General features: G+C 45.3%; 1 protein-coding gene across 14 annotated transcripts in view; it reads right to left on the bottom strand.

Moving 5' to 3' along the window:
- Positions 1–21,875, bottom strand: part of LOC129861971 (pleckstrin homology domain-containing family A member 5-like) — a 260,961-nt gene that overhangs the window by 72,919 nt on the left and 166,167 nt on the right. For 13 of the 14 annotated variants that reach the window (XM_055933206.1, XM_055933212.1, XM_055933207.1 and 10 more), the window contains 3 exons: positions 19,491–19,563; positions 7,292–7,392; positions 578–693 (listed from right to left, as the gene is read on the bottom strand). In XM_055933206.1, coding sequence (XP_055789181.1) covers positions 578–693; positions 7,292–7,392; positions 19,491–19,563 — 290 coding nt within the window. Of the gene's footprint in view, positions 1–577; positions 729–1,878; positions 2,854–7,291; positions 7,393–19,490; positions 19,564–21,875 lie in introns of those variants that run through there. The other variant, XM_055933218.1, reaches the window with a different exon arrangement.

Below are 21,875 nucleotides of genomic sequence, written 5' to 3'. Positions count from 1 at the left end.
ACACACACACACACACACACACACACACACACACACACACACATGTTCACACACAGTACAGCATGTACTGTAGCTAATGTATCCTTCATGCTACACCTGCATCGTGCATCCAGGACGCACAACAACAACACACACACGAGAGTTATCCTCCCCATATTAAGGCTTTGACAACTGCCAGGTTATGTAACAGCGAAGCGCAAGTGTTTCTGTAGCCCTCTGTAGGACAGGACTATGCTGAGGTCGATGAGACTGTTTCCTAAACAACACGAGGAGGGCCGTTAACAGAGCTCACACAACAAACGAGTAAAGAGAAGTGAAACGGTGAACAGAACAGCTCCTTCATATTTCTATGGAGGAGGTTACCATCGTTAAAACACTCGCATGAATATCAAATTAATTTATTCCTCCCACTTCAGGAGCTAAATTGTCTTTAATTGCCTTTAAAAGACAATATGAGCATCACAGCTCACATGAATGGGAAATAGTGTCTCTGTTTTGCTACTACAGACATCTTAAGTGAATGGAAAAACAAAGCGTCTGTTTGATTGATTGATTGATTAATTGATTGAATACAAACCTCCTGATAGGCTCAGAGTGCACGAGGGCAGCATCTGTCATCACCTTCATCCAAGACTCCATGTCTTTGGCTGCGTCTGTGCAGAAGTAGTAGGTCCGCATGTTGGGATGCGTCGCCTGCCAGATCAGAGTCCAAGAGAAGAGAGGGTTACCTGGAAGAGGAAGAGAGGGAACACAGCCGGTTAGTTGACTCAACTGGGATGTGGTCTCTTACATCCTGACATCATCGAGATTCGAAAGCCAACATTGTAGTCAGATCAGTCCGTTTGGACTGGGGTGGCAATTCCCTCTCCTTTCAAACTTTCTTTACAATAGCACCCTCACTATAAAGGAAGGCTGTGACATACAGTACCAGTCAACAGTTTGGGCACACCTACTCGTTCAAGGGTTTTTCTTTATTTGAAACTATTTTCTACATTGTAGAATAATAGTGAAGACATCAAAACTATGAAATAACACATGGAATCATGTAGTAACCAAAAAAGTGTTAAACAAATCAAAATATTATTTATATTTGAGATTCTTCAAAGCAGCCACCCTTTGTCTTGACAGCTTTGCACACTCTTGGCATTCTCTCAACCAGCTTCATGAGGTAGTCACCTGGAATGCATTTCAATTAACAGATGTGCCTTGTTTTCTATTTTTATTTTATTTAAACTTTATTTAACTAGGCAAGTCAGTTAAGAACAAATTCTTATTTACAGTGACGGCCTACAAAGTTAATTTGTGGAATTTATTTCCTTCTTAATGCATTTGAGCTTATCAGTTGTGTTGTGACAAGGTAGGGGTGGTATACAGAAGATGGCACCATTTGGTAAAAGAACAAGTCCATATTATGGCAAGAACAGCTTAAATAAGCAAAGAGAAACAACAGTTCATCATTACTTTAAGACACACCCACACACACGCACACATGCAAACACACGCAAACACACACACACGCAAACACACACACACACACACACACACACACACACACACACACACACACACACACACACACACACACACACACACACACACACACACACACACACACACACACACACACACACACACATACACGTCTTCATGTACTTCTTATGGAGCGCTGGTCATTTGTTTTGACAGCATCCAGCGACTAGTTTATTTCCTCCCTGCTTGAGCAGATGTATATTTTGGGAGAGAAAATGGATGTCTGACAGCAGGTGAAGAACGTGAGAATCAGTGGGCTGTGGATATCCACACCACCCTCACCCGTGTAGGCTATCTAAACCCCATGACTCAAAGGATGTGCATACCTAATATGGAATCAGGACTTACCATGCAACACTTGGACTGGTAAACTGGCGGCCGATTCTCCTCACTCAAGATCCGCTCACAATAGACAAAACCAAGGCATTGTTAGTGTGCGCGTGGAAGACAGCAGAGAGAGACAGACAAGAACACATTGAATGAGTAATCTTTTTTCCCCAATATCCTGTTTACCAGAGCCTGACAAACAAAAGGCAGTCATTCCTTTGCCATCCATAAATGAATTTGTAACAACAGTCAGTGAGGAATACGGGACTTGTTGAAACTGCCATGTTCGCCACAAGAGACAGGAATATGGAGAGTTTAAAGGGAAGGAAGCAAGAGTTTTTACTCACCAATGTAACAACAACAATGTGGTCACAAAGACTTAGTAACTTAGTTGTCACCATCTGGTTAGTTACGTTTTAGCGTTTTTTTTTTTTTTTTACATATTTATTAAGTTATTTCCGGATATCTTCGGAACTACCCAGAATGCACTATTTCTCAACGTAATATGAGAACCGGTGCTACACCAAGCTAGTTCCAGCTGGCTAGCATTAGCTATTAGCCATGCTAGCATGTAATTACATTCCAAACCAAGTGTTGGCGCTGGTGAGCCACTATGTACATCCACTTAGAAGAAACCATATAACCATATAAAACTGCATCTCCTCTTTTCCTGTGTGTTTGGTAGTCGAGCAAGTGAGTGTCGTAGTACTTTTCCGTCATTCGTAGCTAGTGCAGTAATAGCCACAAGGATGGGGTTACGACTCAATTGTGGCCCAAAAACGAGAAGCTAGCTTTGAAGTGGGACCGGTTTGTCTGGTAGTTTAAATTTTTATAATGATAATAATAGTAAAAATAAAGGTGTAACTTTGCACTGAGACTTTTGATGCATATTCTAATGCAAATCGATATGTTACATGTGGTTATATTTATGCAACCTACCCTTTAACATGTGAGGAGAATAACATGTTTTCTCCTCACATGTCAATTGCAAATTCACATGTGAACATATAGTGTCTCTTGTGTTTTCACATGTGAATCTGCAATTGACATGTGAGGAGTAAACATGTTATTCTCCTCACATGTTAAAGGGTAGGTAAAAAAATATGTGTATATAAAGTGTATAAAAATATAAAGTTCACACGTTAACACCATCTTTTCAGAAGGAAAAGGAAGGAATTTGCCTTTTCAAGTGTGAAAAACTGTAACCTGAGAAAATCTAATTTGTACCCTTTTAACATGACTGGCATACAGCAGAGTCATCGCCATTTACATTTCCTGTTGCGTTATGTGAAATGCTGCTATAAATATTATAGAACTACAGGAGTCATGCAGAGCTCTGTTTCTTCCTCCTCTCCCTCATCTCGCGCTCTCCCCCTTCTCTCTCTGAGGAAATGGAAACTTGAGTCTGTGTGGTTGGTTTCGAGAGACCAAGCTCGGGCAGACTCCTGGGCGTCTGTGTGTGTCTGTGCTGCTTGGCAGGGCTGAGCCAAACCCTCGTCTCTCCCTCCCTCTGGCTTTGTAAAGGAACCAGACCAGAGAGAAAGCCACAGCACTGAGAGAGACGCCATTAAATTAAATACAACTGGTTGCCGCAGGACTTGAGAGGCTATTGGAGCGAAACGTTATGCTGTAGCTTCTGCTGCTTACTAACAATGCTTAAAGCAGTAGCGGTACATGCCAAAAAAACAAGCCTTATTTTTCCTCTCTTTGACCCAGACGAAGGTTGCAAAACTACCGGTAATTTACTAAAGTTACTGGAATCTTCAGTAATTTTTTGGTAATTAACAAAAAAATCGATGGCAATCTATCGTAACTTTGGTCATTTATACTTGAATAACTTAAAACATGTTTTATTAATATATAGTATTCATGTTTTATTGTCCTTGAGTTTCTAGTGGATAGACCATATGGTTCAAGAGAAAATAGCCAAATTAATGAAATAAGCACGTAATCAACAATGGCATTTAAAAAAAATATCAGCTCTGCAGCTCGTCACAACCGCCACCAGTCTTGACGGCGAAACATTGACAACAAATACATATTGACATTGCAAAATAAATAAAACTTGTAAAACAAATAAAAAGGATATTCATGATTAAACAGTGACATTAAAACACCAACGGTATTCACTAAGTTGATGGTTAATATTTAAGATAATGTTTTATAGATTTGTCATTCTATTAAAAAAAAAAAAAAAAAATTAACATCTTATTTAACTATTTCATATATTTTACATGTGATAAGGCCAGAGATAATTACAGATACTTGTGATAATCTGAAGTACCCAAAAGAGACACTAGATGGTTTTGTATTAGAGTACATAAAATCCTCGAAAGATACCAAAATACTGGCAGCTCACTGGTAAACTCCGAAAGTTTCCAGAAATACAGTGCATTCGAAAAGTATTCAGACCCCTTGACTTTTTTCACGTTTTGTTAGGTTACAGCCTTATTCTAAAATTGATTAAATAAATAAAAATACTCATCAATTTACACACAATACCCCATAATGACAAAGTGAAAATAGATTTAGATTTTTTTTGTGCAAATCTATAAAAACACAAAAAACAGAAATACCTTATTTTCAAAAAGTATTCAGACCCTTTGCTATGAGACTTGAAATTGAGCTCAAGTGCATCCTGTTTCCATTGATCATCCTTGAGATGTTTCTACAACTTGTTTGGAGTCCACCTGTGGTAAATTCAATTGATTGGACGTGATTTGGAAAGACACAAACCTGTCTATATAAGGTCCCAGAGTTGACAGTGCATGTCAGAGCAAAAACCAAGCCATGAGGTCGAAAGAATTTTCAGTAGAACTCCGAGACAGGACTGTGTCGAGGCACAGATCTGGGGAAGGGTACCAAAACATTTCTGCAGCATTGAAGGTTCCCAAGAACCCAGTGGCGTCCATCATTCTTAAATGGAAGAAGTTTTGAACCATCAACAATCTTCCTAGAGCTGGCCGCCCAGCCAAACTGAGCGGTCGTTGGAGAAGGGCCTTGGTCAGGGAGGTGACCAAGAACCCGATAGTCACTCTGACAGAGCTCCAGAATTCCTCTGTGGAGATGGAAGAACCTTCTAGAAGGACAACCATTTCTGCAGCACTCCACCAAGCAGGCCTTTATGGTAGAGTGACCAGACAAAAGCCACTCTTCAGTAAAAAGCACATAACAGCCCGCTTGGAGTTTGCCAAAAGGCAGCAAAAGTACTCTCAGACCATGAGATACAAGATTCTCTGGTTTTATGAAACCTGAATGCCAAGCGTCACGTCTGGAAGAAACCTGGCACCATCCCCTACGGTGAAGCATGTGGTGGCCGCATCATGCTGTGGGGATGTTTTTCAGCGGCAGGGAATGGGAGACTAGTCAGGATCGAGGGAAAGATGAACAGAGCGCAGTACAGAGAGATCCTTGATGAAAATCTGCTCCAGAGTGCTCAGGACCTCAGACTGTGGCGAAGGTTCACCTTCCAACAGGACAACGACCCAAACACACAGCAAAGACAACACAGGAGTGGCTTCGGAACAAGTCTCTGAATGTCCTTGCGTGGCCCAGCCAGAACCCGGACTTGAACCCGATCGAACATCTCTGGAGAGACCTGAAAATAGCTGTGCAGCAACGGTCCACATCCAACCTGACAGAGCTTGAGAGGATCTGCAGAGAAGAATGAGAGAAACTCCCCAAATACAGGTGTGCCAAGCTTGTAGCGTCATACCCAAGAAGACTCGCTGCAAAATATGCATCAACAAAGTACTGAGTAAAGGGTCTGAACACTTATGTAAATGTGTCCAATTTATTTTATTTATTTTTTACATTTGCAAACATTTCTAAAACCCTGTTTTTGCTTCGTCATTATGGGGTATTGTGTGTAGATTGAGGAGGAGAGGACATTTAATCCATGTTAGACTTAAGGCTGTAAAGTAACAAAATGGGGAAAAAGTCATGGGGTCTAAATACTTTCCGTATGCACTGTAAACCCTCCCTTTGCAACCCAAACTAAACTCTTAGCTTACTAACAATGCTTAAAGTCCCAGTGCGGTCAAAAACAAGATGTGCCTGTGTTTTATATACACTGAGTGTACAATAAATAAAGAACACCTCTTTCCATGACAGACTGACCAGGTGAATCAAGGTGATAACTATGATCCCTTATTGATGTCACTTGTTAAATCCACTTCAATCAGTGTAGATGAAGGGGAGGAGACAGGTTAAATAATTATTTTTAAGCCTTGAGACATGGATTGTGTCTGTGTGCCATTCAGAGGTTGAATGGGCAAGACAAAAGATTTAAGTGCCTTTGAACAGGGTACGGTAGTAGGTGCCAGGCCCCCCGGTTTGTGTCAAGAACTGCAACACTGCTGGGTTTCCTGTGTGTATCAAGAATGTTCCACCAATCAAAGGACATCCAGACAACTTGACACAACTGCGGGAAGCATTGGAGTCAACATGGGCCAGCATCCCTGTGGAACGCTTTCGACACCTTGTAGAGTCCATGTCCTGATAAATTGAGACAGTTTTTTGTTCGTTTTGTTTTACACCTTTTTCTCCCCAATTCCGTGGTATCCAATTGGTAGTTACAGTCTTGTCCCATCGCTGCACCTCCCCTACGGACTCGGGAGATGCAAAGGTCGAGAGCCATACGTCGTCCGAAACACGACACTGCCAAGCCGAGCCAGTGTGCTTCTTGACACACTGCTCGCTTAACCCGGAAGCCAGCCGCACCAATGTGTCAGAGGAAACACCGTCCAGCTGGCGACCGGAAGTCAGCTTGCAGACGCCCGTCACAAGGAGTCGCTAGAGTGAGATGGGACAAGGATATCCCGGCCGGCCAAACACTCCCCTAACCCGGACGACACCGTGCCAATTGCGCACCGCCTCATGGGTCTCCGGCTGTGACACAGCCTGGGATCGAACATAGGTCTGTAGTGACGCATCAAGTGCCTTAGACTGCTGCGTCACTCGGGAGGTCCGAATAAAGATTGTTCTAAAAGGCAAAAAGGTGGGTGTGCAACTCAATATTAGGAAGGTGTTCTTAATGTTTTGGACACTCAGTATATATTGTGAAAATTATGATAATGCCATTTTTTGTGTCAGAGCTGTTTGAAAAGTCTGAAATTGCAGCCTGTTTTGGTGGGATGGAGTTTTGGCCAGCCTGGCAATATCACCAGGCGGTATAAGTTAATAGACCAATTAAAAAAAGAGTTTCAAACCTCTCTGCCAATAACAGATAGTTTTCAGGTTACATACCCCTCCCATTAGGCTCGTCCAATTAGGCCCCTCACTCGGACCACTCCCAGACAAATCCAAACCAACTGGCATTTTCCACCTTCTAATGCATCGCTCACTTGTTTCCTCTTAGCTCTGGAATCTCAGACATCAAATATAAAGCATCAACTACTGTAGCCCCCCTTGAAAACAAGTAGCGAGTACTGACCTTGAAGGCATATTTCCTGTTGATGTGGTCGTCGACAGACAGCATAGATATACGAAAGCTAGGCAGGAGGATGCTGCCGAGGATACCCTCCTCTTTCTCATCTGAAGGAAACAAAAACAAACAGGAAACAAAACATGATATGCAGAACCTCGTTTGACCTCCTTCAACAGTTTGTTTATGTAGCAGCTACTGCTGCTGTGACACAGATCCCTCTTCCTGAACAGGAGGATTAGGTCAGAAGGTGAGGATAGACCTCTTCCTGAACAGGAGGATTAGGTCATTAAGGTGAGGATAGACCTCTTCCTGAACAGGAGGATTAGGTCATTGAGGTAAGGATAGACCTCTTCCTGAACAGGAGGATTAGGTCAGAAGGTGAGGATAGACCTCTTCCTGAACAGGAGGATTAGGTCAGAAGGTGAGGATAGACCTCTTCCTGAACAGGAGGATTAGGTCAGAAGGTGAGGATAGACCTCTTCCTGAACAGGAGGATTAGGTCAGAAGGTGAGGATAGACCTCTTCCTGAACAGGAGGATTAGGTCAGAAGGTAAGGATAGACCTCTTCCTGAACAGGAGGATTAGGTCAGAAGGTAAGGATAGACCTCTTCCTGAACAGGAGGATTAGGTCATTGAGGTAAGGATAGACCTCTTCCTGAACAGGAGGATTAGGTCAGAAGGTAAGGATAGACCTCTTCCTGAACAGGAGGATTAGGTCATTAAGGTGAGGATAGACCTCTTCCTGAACAGGACGATTAGGTCATTAAGGTAAGGATAGACCTCTTCCTGAACAGGAGGATTAGGTCATTAAGGTAAGGATAGATCTAGTTCAAACTATCCAGGTACTACATGTTTGAAATGTCTTTTGAGACTTTGCATAGCAAAATGACTATTAGAGGGCTTACATGAGGTATTACAGGACTTCATGTGACAAGTTGAACCCCATTCTCCATCCCCCATCCCAGAAACTACGCAACTCTAGCCTGGTCCCACATCTGTTTGTGTCGCCTTGCGTCCCAATGAACGGTTAGCTTTACAGCACACACAGATGTGGGACCAGGCTAAGAACAAACCTCTACAAGAACAAAACATCCTGACACAACATGTACATAGCTGAGAGGAACACCAGGAGAAAGAGAGGGATGCTGTGATCGTCACCATATAAACAAGGCAGCAACAGCACTGGCATTTGTTCTCTGGTCAGAAGAGAACAACAAGACCCAGTGACAGGGAGGAAGAGATTAGCATCTGTCCATTGATTAAACTCCAGCAGAGAAATAACTCTCACTAAGCCTTATTATGTCCAGCTGAGAGACCATACTGGGTGGAAGTGGAAGTGTGTGTGTGTGTGTGTGTGTTTGTGTGTGTGTGTGTGTGTGTGTGTATGTGTGTGTGTTTTCTATGAGGCATAAGCTACAGGAAGCCTAGATGCGAACACCCTCTACTACATCCATCCAGCCTACAGGGGCTGTTGCTCTAGTCTCCACACGGAATCATTGAACAACCAAATAAACAAACACAATTCAAAACAAGACAGTTATGCAAAAGAACAACACGGACAGGGACTCCGCATAGCAACACAACCATGGCTAATGTTACAGGGTGCGTTATGAGGAGAGGTCTGAGAGAAAGAGAGAAAGAAAGAAAGATTGAAAAGAGAAAGAAAAAAGTGGAGAGAAAGTGGAGAGAGAAAGAGAGCGACAGAGAGAGGGTTGAGACTGAGAGGTGGAGATGTTGAGGAAGCTGAACTCTGTGTGGCCTCTAGTTGGTACAATACCATACAGAACAGGAAGTAGAAAGAAAGCTGGCTGTCCTGCAGCTCCCACTGAGAGGCCTGGCTCCAGGATATATCTGTTTCCTCCAGCCTGTTCTGCTCACCATCCTTCTCTCCCTCTCAGCCTCTTTCTCTCTCTCTCTCCATCCCTCCGCCTCCTCTCCATCCTTCTCTCCCTCTCAGCCTCTTTCTCTCTCTCTCCATCCCTCCGCCTCCTCTCCATCCTTCTCTCCCTCTCAGCCTCTTTCTCTCTCTCTCTCCATCCCTCCGCCTCCTCTCCAACCTTCCTCCCCCTCCGGGCTCTCCTCTGATTTATTCACCAACACTTGTATTCACACATACCTACCTGGGTTAGGCTGAGCAACAGGAGATAAGTCAGCAAAGTACAGCAAAGTGCAGCAAATGAGATTTCAAACTGTAACCCTATAATATAGCCTATAATATAGCCTCAGCCCTCTCTTTATATTGGCTAGATACTGTTTATTAGATTATGGCTGAATCTAGGTTCAGAAATCATTGATATGAAAGCTGCAATATTCCTCTAAAATGAACAGTACTTTTTAAAGTCCCACTGTGATATCCACAGCCGTAAAGCTGCAACGCCCCACTTAATAGACAAATCTAAAGGAATAAACTGAGGATTAAATATCATCTGTCATTTACATACATTTGTTGTTATAATTCCTATCTTGGCCACCAGTAGGCGCAGTGAGTGGCCCATCTAGCGCTACGTCTTTATGTAGATACATATAGAGCCTAGACTATAAACAGCCTTCACAAACTATTTCACAAACTATCATCTACAGTGACTGAAGTGGATTTAACAAGCGACATCAATAAGGGATCATAGCTTTCACCTGGATTGACCTGGTCAGTCTGTTATGGAAAGAGCAGGTGTTCTTAATGTTTTGTACACTCAGTGTATATCTCTCTATTATGCATGGGAATACAATGGAGAGGTCGACCGACTGGTGGCCTGGTGCAGTCAAAATAATCTGAAACTCTACACATACAAAACAGTGGAGATGGTTGACTTCAGAAAGCGCCCACACTATCCCTCAGGATGGATGGCTCAGCGGTTAGCACGCAGAATCATTCAACTTCCTGGGGGTTAGCACGGCTGAATCATTCAACTTCCTGGGGGTTAGCACGGCGGAATCATTCAACTTCCTGGGGGTTAGCACGGAGGAATCATTCAACTTCCTGGGGGTTAGCACGGCTGAATCATTCAACTTCCTGGGGACCATCATCTCCCACATCCTCTAGTGGGAGGACAGCATCACAGCCTCTAGTGGGAGGACAGCATCACAGCCTCTAGTGGGAGGACAGCATCACATCCTCTAGTGGGAGGACAACATCACAGCCTCTAGTGGGAGGACAGCATCACAGCCTCTAGTGGGAGGACAGCATCACAGCCTCTAGTGGGAGGACAGCATCACAGCCTCTAGTGGGAGGACAGCATCACAGCCTCTAGTGGGAGGACAACATCACAGCCTCTAGTGGGAGGACAACATCACCGCCTCTAGTGGGAGGACAACATCACCGCCTCTAGTGGGAGGACAACATCACCGCCTCTAGTGGGAGGGCAACATCACAGCCTCTAGTGGGAGGACAACATCACAGACTCTAGTGGGAGGACAACATCACAGCCTCTAGTGGGAGGACAGCATCACAGCCTCTAGTGGGAGGACAACATCACAGCCTCTAGTGGGAGGACAACATCACCGCCTCTAGTGGGAGGACAACATCACCGCCTCTAGTGGGAGGACAACATCACAGCCTCTAGTGGGAGGACAACATCACAGACTCTAGTGGGAGGACAACATCACAGCCTCTAGTGGGAGGACAGCATCACAGCCTCTAGTGGGAGGACAGCATCACAGCCTCTAGTGGGAGGACAGCATCACAGCCTCTAGTGGGAGGACAACATCACAGCCTCTAGTGGGAGGACAGCATCACAGCCTCTAGTGGGAGGACAACATCACAGCCTCTAGTGGGAGGACAGCATCACAGCCTCTAGTGGGAGGACAACATCACAGCCTCTAGTGGGAGGACAGCATCACATCCTCTAGTGGGAGGACAGCATCACAGCCTCTAGTGGGAGGACAACATCACAGCCTCTAGTGGGAGGACAACATCACATGCTCTAATTGGAGGACAACATCACAGCCTCTAATGGGAGGACAACATCACAGCCTCTAGTGGGAGGACAGCATCACAGCCTCTAGTGGGAGGACAGCATCACAGCCTCTAGTGGGAGGACAGCATCACAGCCTCTAGTGGGAGTACAGCATCACAGCCTCTAGTGGGAGGACAACATCACAGCAGTCACCAAGAAGGCACACCAGCTGATGTACTACTTGAAGCAGCTGAAAAAACTCAAAATCTCCCAGTCAATCCTGATCCGGTTTTACGCATCATTCGTTGAGTCCATCTTCACCTCCTCCATCACTGTCTGGTTTCGGGTCTGCGTGTGCCCGCTGCAAGTGCAGACTGCAATGCATTGACCGGTCGGCAGACAGGGTCAATCGGCTGTCACATGCCCTTCATCGAGGTCCCGTCACGATTCCAGGGCAAGGAATCGTGCAGAAAAGACAATCTCTTTCCCTGCTTCTCTGTCAGTGTCCCAGTCCAGATTGGGGGGGGATTTTCTGCTCATAAACACAATGATTAAAATGGGGCTTCCTCCTTCTCTCATAGTGTCCGGGGCTTCCTCCTTCTCTCATAGTGTCCGGGGCTTCCTCCTCCTCTCATAGTGTCCGGGGCTTCCTCCTCCTCTCATAGTGTCCGGGGCTTCCTCCTCCTCTCATAGTGTCCGGGGCTTCCTCCTCCTCTCATAGTGTCCGGGGCTTCCTCCTCCTCTCATAGTGTCCGGGGCTTCCTCCTCCTCTCATAGTGTCCGGGGCTTCCTCCTCCTCTCATAGTGTCCGGGGCTTCCTCCTCCTCTCATAGTGTCCGGGGCTTCCTCCTCCTCTCATAGTGTCCGGGGCTTCCTCCTCCTCTCATAGTGTCCGGGGCTTCCTCCTTCTCTCATAGTGTCCGGGGCTTCCTCCTTCTCTCATAGTGTCCGGGGCTTCCTCCTTCTCTCATAGTGTCCGGGGCTTCCTCCTCCTCTCATAGTGTCCGGGGCTTCCTCCTCCTCTCATAGTGTCCGGGGCTTCCTCCTCCTCTCATAGTGTCCGGGGCTTCCTCCTTCTCTCATAGTGTCCGGGGCTTCCTCCTTCTCTCATAGTGTCCGGGGCTTCCTCCTTCTCTCATAGTGTCCGGGGCTTCCTCCTCCTCTCATAGTGTCCGGGGCTTCCTCCTTCTCTCATAGTGTCCGGGGCTTCCTCCTTCTCTCATAGTGTCCGGGGCTTCCTCCTTCTCTCATAGTGTCCGGGGCTTCCTCCTCCTCTCATAGTGTCCGGGGCTTCCTCCTCCTCTCATAGTGTCCGGGGCTTCCTCCTCCTCTCATAGTGTCCGGGGCTTCCTCCTTCTCTCATAGTGTCCGGGGCTTCCTCCTCCTCTCATAGTGTCCGGGGCTTCCTCCTTCTCTCATAGTGTCCGGGGCTTCCTCCTCCTCTCATAGTGTCCGGGGCTTCCTCCTCCTCTCATAGTGTCCGGGGCTTCCTCCTCCTCTCATAGTGTCCGGGGCTTCCTCCTCCTCTCATAGTGTCCGGGGCTTCCTCCTCCTCTCATAGTGTCGGGGCTTCCTCCTTCTCTCATAGTGTCCGGGGCTTCCTCCTCCTCTCATAGTGTCCGGGGCTTCCTCCTCCTCTCATAGTGTCCGGGGCTTCCTCCTCCTCTCATAGTGTCCGGGGCTTCCTCCTCCTCTCATAGTGTCCGGGGCTTCCTCCTCCTCTCATAGTGTCCGGGGCTTCCTCCTCCTCTCATAGTGTCCGGGGCTTCCTCCTCCTCTCATAGTGTCCGGGGCTTCCTCCTCCTCTCATAGTGTCCGGGGCTTCCTCCTTCTCTCATAGTGTCCGGGGCTTCCTCCTTCTCTCATAGTGTCCGGGGCTTCCTCCTTCTCTCATAGTGTCCGGGGCTTCCTCCTTCTCTCATAGTGTCCGGGGCTTCCTCCTCCTCTCATAGTGTCCGGGGCTTCCTCCTCCTCTCATAGTGTCCGGGGCTTCCTCCTCCTCTCATAGTGTCCGGGGCTTCCTCCTCCTCTCATAGTGTCCGGGGCTTCCTCCTCCTCTCATAGTGTCCGGGGCTTCCTCCTCCTCTCATAGTGTCCGGGGCTTCCTCCTCCTCTCATAGTGTCCGGGGCTTCCTCCTCCTCTCATAGTGTCCGGGGCTTCCTCCTCCTCTCATAGTGTCCGGGGCTTCCTCCTCCTCTCATAGTGTCCGGGGCTTCCTCCTCCTCTCATAGTGTCCGGGGCTTCCTCCTCCTCTCATAGTGTCCGGGGCTTCCTCCTCCTCTCATAGTGTCCGGGGCTTCCTCCTCCTCTCATAGTGTCCGGGGCTTCCTCCTCCTCTCATAGTGTCCGGGGCTTCCTCCTCCTCTCATAGTGTCCGGGGCTTCCTCCTCCTCTCATAGTGTCCGGGGCTTCCTCCTCCTCTCATAGTGTCCGGGGCTTCCTCCTTCTCTCATAGTGTCCGGGGCTTCCTCCTTCTCTCATAGTGTCCGGGGCTTCCTCCTCCTCTCATAGTGTCCGGGGCTTCCTCCTCCTCTCATAGTGTCCGGGGCTTCCTCCTCCTCTCATAGTGTCCGGGGCTTCCTTCTCTCATAGTGTCCGGGGCTTCCTCCTCCTCTCATAGTGTCCGGGGCTTCCTCCTCCTCTCATAGTGTCCGGGGCTTCCTCCTCCTCTCATAGTGTCCGGCCAACAGGGAACTGCAACACAACGTGGGCTACTGGCTCTCCATTTGATCTGCTATTGACTAAATCTCTGTCACGCTCTACAAATGGTCAGATCCATTAAATATTGACACAGCTGTTCAGAGAGTTTCAGAGTCTCTTTCCTCACAAAAAAAGGCCACACTGGCTGTAAATGAATGATCCGGGTTAAGTAGCTACAGTACAGAAGGCCCTTTTCACACAACTAAGCCGAGCCGAGCTGCACTGAGCTGGTCTGGTTACGCATCCATCATAGTTACTGGAGCTGTGCTGCAAAGGACAATGTAGAAAGAAGATATGAGAGCCGTACGAATGGGGACTGCACTGTAGTGTCGGTCTGCTGTTGGCTCTAGAGTCTATCTGTAACTGTGGCCTGAAGCCCGTCCAGACAGATAGCTGCTCTCTTTGTGTGGACATACATCATTATGCTGAGCACTAAGATGCCACGTCTGTGTTATTCCTGATGTCTGGTCTGCCCTCCCTCCCGCTTTCCCTTTCAGTCCCTGACAGACAAAACCCTGGGTGGCGAGCGGTGAAAAATGCTGTGGCCAGACGGGCATGGGGGTGCGGGGGAGGGGGTGTTTACACGTCGGCAGAGTGGAGGACCGGCATAGAGGTCGTGAACTCTGTGCCCCCATCGAAGCGCTTGATTGACTTCTGCCATTGTCGAGTGTGTGTCTGTGTGTGCATGCGTGTGTTACAAAGCGATGCTATAAACACAGAGACATGGCTAAACGACAGCATCACAACACCAGGAAGCAATGTGAAGGTCCCACCACAGGTGGCCGTAGACACGGCTGTTAATAGATTCAAGACACCATGAAGAAAAAGCCTCTTCTGTACCACAAATTCACAGATCCCCTTTCAGTCTGGGAAAAACACACCATAGCTGAGTGTTCTCTTCTTCCATCCTTCAGGGAATCACGGTCGTACAGACTGGGCGATATGGCCTAAAAAAATCATGTCTCTGTTTTTTCAAACTTATGGGCCATTCACGATATACGTACTGCTCGTTTTTTTCGGGGTTTTTTCTCTCTATATAAGCTTTGTTGTACAATTAAAGGTAAAATACACTGCATATATTATAATGCATTCAGGACGTGTGAAGTTATACCCAGGATAAATATAAACCTTCCACAACAATCAGACCCACTAATCATTGTATTATTTTATCAAAATAGTTTAACCTGCTTTTTAGCAATAATCACTGATCTGGCTTTCAAGTCTGTTTATGAAAAGGCCCTTTTTGTTACTAATGTAACCAGAACCCTGCATAATGCACTTTCACTAATGACCGACATCTTGCAGCAGACATTATAGAAAATGAACACAGGTCTTAAACAATCTCTCAAGCACAAGCCCACGTGCTAATGATTAGCCAGCTAATCTTTATATTTCAAGTTTAGCCAACAAGGATCTATCTGCTGGCTAACAAGGATCTATCTGCTAGCTAACAAGGATCTATCTGCTAGCTAACAAGGATCTATCTGCTAGCTAACAATGATCTATTTGCTAGCTAACAAGGATCTATCTGCTAGCTAACAAGGATCTATCTGCTAGCTAACAAGGATCTATCTGCTAGCTAACAAGGATCTATCTGCTAGCTAACAAGGATCTATCTGCTAGCTAACAATAATCTAACTGCTAGCTTACAAGGATCTATCTGCTAGCTAACAAGGATCTATCTGCTAGCTAACAAGGATCTATCTGCTAGCTAACAAGGATCTATCTGCTAGCTAACAAGGATCTATCTGCTAGCTAACAATGATCTATCTGCTAGCTAACAAGGATCTATCTGCTAGCTAACAAGGATCTATCTGCTAGCTAACAAGGATCTATCTGCTAGCTAAAAAGGATCTATTTTCTAGCTAACAAGGATATATCTGCTAGCAAACAAGGATCTATCTGCTAGCTAACAAGGATCTATCTGCAGGCTAACAAGGATCTATCTGCTAGCTAACAAGGATCTATCTGCTAGCTAACAAGGATCTATCTGCTAGCTAACAAGGATCTATCTGCTAGCTAACAAGGATCTATCTGCTAGCTAACAAGGATCTATCTGCTAGCTAACAAGGATCTATCTGCTAGCTAACAAGGATCTATCTGCTAGCTAACAAGGATCTATCTGCTAGCTAACAAGGATCTATCTGCTAGCTAACAAGGATCTATCTGCTAGCCAACAAGGATCTATCTGCTAGCTAACAAGGATCTATCTGCTAGCTAACAAGGATCTATCTGCTAGCTAACAAGGATCTATCTGCTAGCTAACAAGGATCTATCTGCTAGCTAACAAGGATCTATCTGCTAGCTAACTAGGATCTATCTGCTAGCCAACAAGGATCTATCTGCTAGCTAACAAGGATCTATCTGCTAGCTAACAAGGATCTATCTGCTAGATAACAAGGATCTATTTGCTAGCTAACAAGGATCTATTTGCTAGCTAACAAGGATCTATCTGCTAGCTAACAAGGATCTATCTGCTAGCTAACAAGGATCTATCTGCTAGCTAACAAGGATCTATCTGCTAGCTAACAAGGATCTATCTGCTAGCTAACAAGGATCTATCTGCTACCTAACAAGGATCTATCTGCTAGCTAACAAGGATCTATCTGCTAGCCAACAAGGATCTATCTGCTAGCTAACAAGGATCTATCTGCTAGCTACAAGGATCTATCTGCTAGCTAACAAGGATCTATCTGCTAGCTAACAAGGATCTATCTGCTAGCTAACAAGGATCTATCTGCTAGCTAACAAGGATCTATCTGCTAGCTAACAAGGATCTATTTTCTAGCTAACAAGGATATATCTGCTAGCTAACAATGATCTATTTGCTAGCTAACAAGGATCTATCTGCTAGATAACAAGGATCTATCTGCTAGATAACAAGGATCTATCTGCTAGCTAACAAGGATCTATCTGCTAGCTAACAAGGATCTATCTGCTAGCTAACAAGGATCTATCTGCTAGCTAACAAGGATCTATCTGCTAGCTAACAAGGATCTATCTGCAGGCTAACAAGGATCTATCTGCTGGCTAACAAGGATCTATCTGCTAGCTAACAAGGATCTATCTGCTAGCTAACAAGGACCTATCTGCTAGCTAACAAGGATCTATCTGCTAGCTAACAAGGATCTATCTGCTAGCTAACAAGGATCAAGCTGCTAGCTAACTAGGATCTATCTGCTAGCCAACAAGGATCTATCTGCTAGCTAACAAGGATCTATCTGCTAGCTAACAAGGATCTATCTGCTAGCTAACAAGGATCTATCTGCTAGCTAACTTGGATCTATCTGCTAGTTAACAAGGATCTATCTGCTAGCCAAAAAGGATATATCTGCTAGCTAACAAGGATCTATCTGCTAGCTAACAAGGATCTATCTGCTAGCTAACAAGGATCTATCTGCTAGCTAACAAGGATCTATCTGCTAGCTAACTAGGATCTATCTGCTAGCCAACAAGGATCTATCTGCTAGCTAACAAGGATCTATCTGCTAGCTAACAAGGATCTATCTGCTAGCTAACAAGGATCTATCTGCTAGCTAACAAGGATCTATCTGCTAGCTAACAAGGATCTATCTGCTAGCTAGCTAACAAGGATCTATCTGCCGGCTAACAAGGATCTATCTGCCAGCTAACAAGGATCTATCTTCTCGCTAACAAGGATCTATCTGCTGGCTAACAAGGATCTATCTGCTAGCCAACAAGGATCTATCTTCTAGCCAACAAGGATCTATCTGCTGGCTAACAAGGATCTATCTGCTAGCTAACAAGGATCTATCTGCTAGCTAACAAGGATCTATCTGCTAGCTAACAAAGATCTATCTGCTAGCTAACAAGGATCTATCTGCTAGCTAACTTGGATCTATCTGCTAGCTAACAAGGATCTATCTGCTAGCTAACAAGGATCTATCTGCTAGCTAACAAGGATCTATCTGCTAGCTAACAAGGATCTATCTGCTAGCTAACAAGGATCTATCTGCTAGCTAACAAGGATCTATCTGCTAGCTAACTAGGATCTATCTGCTAGCCAACAAGGATCTATCTGCTAGCTAACAAGGATCTATCTGCTAGCTAACAAGGATCTATCTGCTAGCTAACAAGGATCTATCTGCTAGCTAACAAGGATCTATCTTCTAGCTAACAAGGATCTATCTGCTAGCTAGCTAACAAGGATCTATCTGCTGGCTAACAAGGATCTATCTGCCAGCTAACAAGGATCTATCTTCTAGCTAACAAGGATCTATCTGCTGGCTAACAAGGATCTATCTGCTAGCCAACAAGGATCTATCTTCTAGCTAACAAGGATCTATCTGCTGGCTAACAAGGATCTATCTGCTGGCTAACAAGGATCTATCTGCCAGCTAACAAGGATCTATCTTCTAGCTAACAAGGATCTATCTGCCGGCTAACAAGGATCTATCTGCCAGCTAACAAGGATCTATCTTCTAGCTAACAAGGATCTATCTGCTGGCTAACAAGGATCTATCTGCCAGCTAACAAGGATCTATCTTTTAGCTAACAAGGATCTATCTGCTGGCTAACAAGGATCTATCTGCTAGCTAACAAGGATCTATCTGCTAGCTAACAAGGATCTATCTTCTAGCTAACAAGGATCTATCTGCCAGCTAACAAGGATCTATCTTCTAGCTAACAAGGATCTATCTGCTGGCTAACAAGGATCTATCTGCCAGCTAACAAGGATCTATCTTCTAGCTAACAAGGATCTATCTGCTGGCTAACAAGGATCTATCTTCTAGCTAACAAGGATCTATCTGCTGGCTAACAAGGATCTATCTGCTAGCCAACAAGGTAGAACAGTTGCTCAGAATAAGAACAAGTTGCCAATTCCTTATATAAAATTGTGTTGTATTGCTTATTGGACATTTATAAAACACGTACAGCGAGGATAACAGTATGTGGCTAAAATGCATTCCTTTTCCTGAATAGAATGTTCATTGATACTCCTGTTTTAGTCGTGTCTGTTCTGCACGCAGTTTGAGGAGTTGAGACATAAACATGGTATCATTATTAAGGCTAACATTATTAAGACTAACTTTCCTCTATTACAGTATAATAATGTCTCCGTGTGTTGTGTTTCGGGTGTCCATATGACCCATTCTATTGGACCAAACCTCAAATTCAAATAGTGAGTCTAAATCGCCTGTCAGAAAGGGAGAATTGATCTTTCAACTTTATTGGCATGAGTGGCAGGTGGGAGTGGCTTGGTGTGTCTGTGGAAACAGAGAGGAAGAGACAAAGCGAGAGGTTTCACACACCAACATCTGTCCAAAATAATCCACATGTGTTTCTATGGGTTTATTTTGGACCTGAGCTTTCCCTCCTTTGGGACAACAACTCCCATTGTTAGGTCGGAGACATGAGCATCTTGTCATTATATACACATCTCTGGTGTAATCGGGGAAGGTGCACACAGCACAGAAGGAGCAAAGGAAATGAGACCAAAATGACAACAAGAGAACATAAAAACGCTCATAAAATAAAAAAATTATAAAATACATTTGATATACTTGCAATACAGGCATTTGGAATATCACGCAAAAATACATACAAGAAACACATCTGTTTGGTGTTCAGGTACACGGACATCACTCACCTCTGTAGTAGTACAGACACATATCAGACAGCACAAACCACCTCTTCTTCCAAAGCTTCATGCCCGTGCTATCCTGAAACAACAGAGGCAAACATAGTCACAAACGATGTCTTTATGAGGACATAACCCCCCCCCCCCCCCCCAAAAAAATATTTAGGACCACCAAAATATTTCACAATTTTGTTATAACCCTGAACTAGCTCTTCTTCCAACAAGTAGTCAAAAGCTTGAGTAAATAGTTGAATATATGGAATGGCTGTGGATCCCCAAGGTGACGTTTGAGAAACTGCCATCTGTAGACACTAACTTTATTGATGCTGGTTAGCAACGAAAATAAAAAGACCAACTTCTTCAATGTTGAGATTTTCAGATTTTTTTCTCTCGTTCTAAAGACTAGAAAGCAGGATCGCCATCGCCCCCCCTTGGTTGTGCTGTGATGGAGACCTTTGTGGGCTATACTCGGCCTTGTCTCAGGATTGTAAGTTGGTGGTTGAGGATATCCCTCTAGTGGTGTGGGGGCTGTGCTTTGGCAGAGTGGGTGGGGTTATATCCTTCCTGTTTGGCCCTGTCCGGGGGTTTCTTCGGATGGGGCCACAGTGTCTCCTGACCGCTCCTGTCTCAGCCTCCAGTATTTATGCTGCAGTAGTTTATGTGTCGGGGGGCTAGGGTCAGTTGGTTATACCTGGAATACTTCTCCTGTCTTATCCAGTGTCCTGTGTGAATTTAAGTATGCTCTCTCTAATTCTCTCGTTCTCTCTTTCTCTCTGAGAACCTGAGCCCTAGGACCATACGTCAGGACTACCGGGCATGCTGACACCTTGCTGTCCCCAGTCCGCCCGGCCTTGCTGTTATTCCAGTTTCAACTGTTTCTGCCTGCGGTTACGAAACCCCTACCTGTCCCAGACCTGCTGTTTTCAACTCTTAATGATCGGCTATGAAAAGCCAACTGAGATTTATTCCTGATTATTATTTGACCATGCTTGTCATTTATGAACATTTTGAAAATCTTGGCTCTCTCTAATTTTCTCCTTCTCTCTTTCTCTCGGAGGACCTGAGCCCTAGGACCATACGTCGGGACTACCGGCCGTGGTGACTCCTTGCTGCCCCCAGTCCGCCTGGCCTTGCTGCTATTCCAGTTTCAGCTGTTCTGCCTGCGGTTATGGAACCGCCACCTGTCCCAGACCTGTTGTTTTTCAACTCTTAATGATCAGCTATGAAAAGCCAACTGAAAATTATTCATGATTATTATTTGACCATGCTTGTCACTTATGAACATTTTTGAACATCTTGGCATAGTTCTGTTATAATCTCCACCCGGCACAGCCAGAAGAGGACTGGCCACCCCTCATAGCCTGGTTCCTCTCTAGGTTTCTTCCTAGGTTTTGGCCTTTCTAGGGAGTTTTTCCTAGCCACCGTGCTTCTACACCTGCATTCTAGCTGTTTGGGGTTTTAGGCTGGGTTTCTGTACAGCACTTCGAGATATTATCTGATGTACGAAGGGCTATATAAAATAAAATTGATTGATTGATTGATCGCCAGACAGTCATCTGCTGTTCAGAGGTACGTATGATTTAGTTCATGGTACAAGATGAAGAAGACAAATAAAGACTGTTGTACACGCCAGATGTGATTACAAGGAAAGCACCCTTCCTCCTAAGACAGGGAGCATCGCATTGTTCCGTATTGTTCACAGACACACCAGCGGAGGCTGATGAGGGGACGACAGCTCATTATAATGGCTGGAACGGAGAAAATGGAAACCATGTGTCTGATGTATTTGATACCATTCCACATATTCTGCTCCAGCCATTACCACGAGCCCTTCCTACCCAATTAAGATGCCACCAACCGCCTGTGATACACACACACAGTTATGAAAAATGTATTGTGACTGAGTGGGTGTGGGAGGGGGGAGGATGAGGGGGGGAAGAGGGGGTGAGGGTGTGTCTGTGTGTCAGTGTTAGTGTGTCTGTGTTAGTGTGTTAGTGTGCATGTGTGTCTGTGTTAGTGTGTCTGTGTGTTAGTGTGTCTGTGTTAGTGTGTCGTGTGTCAGTGTTAGTGTGTTAGTGTGTTTGTGTTAGTGTGTCAGTGTTAGTGTGTCTGTGTGTTAGTGTGTCAGTGTTAGTTTGTCTGTGTGTTAGTTTGTCTGTGTGCATGTCACCTCACAGTCCCTCCGTTCCATGAAATGTTTCATTTATTTATTTTTGGTCATTTTCCTCTTTGCTTGAGTAATTGGAGATTGGAAGGGAGTTCCACGTGATCATGGCTCTGTATAATACTGTGAATTTGTTTTGGACTTGGGGACTGTGAAGAGACCCCTGGTGGCATGTCTATGTGTGATTGTCTGAGCTGAATGTTATTTGATTGGGTAGACAATCTGGAAAT

This window comes from Salvelinus fontinalis, chromosome 9, assembly GCF_029448725.1.
Source record: "Salvelinus fontinalis isolate EN_2023a chromosome 9, ASM2944872v1, whole genome shotgun sequence".
NCBI lineage: Eukaryota > Metazoa > Chordata > Actinopteri > Salmoniformes > Salmonidae > Salvelinus > Salvelinus fontinalis.
This window is presented reverse-complemented; position numbering and strand designations above follow the sequence as displayed.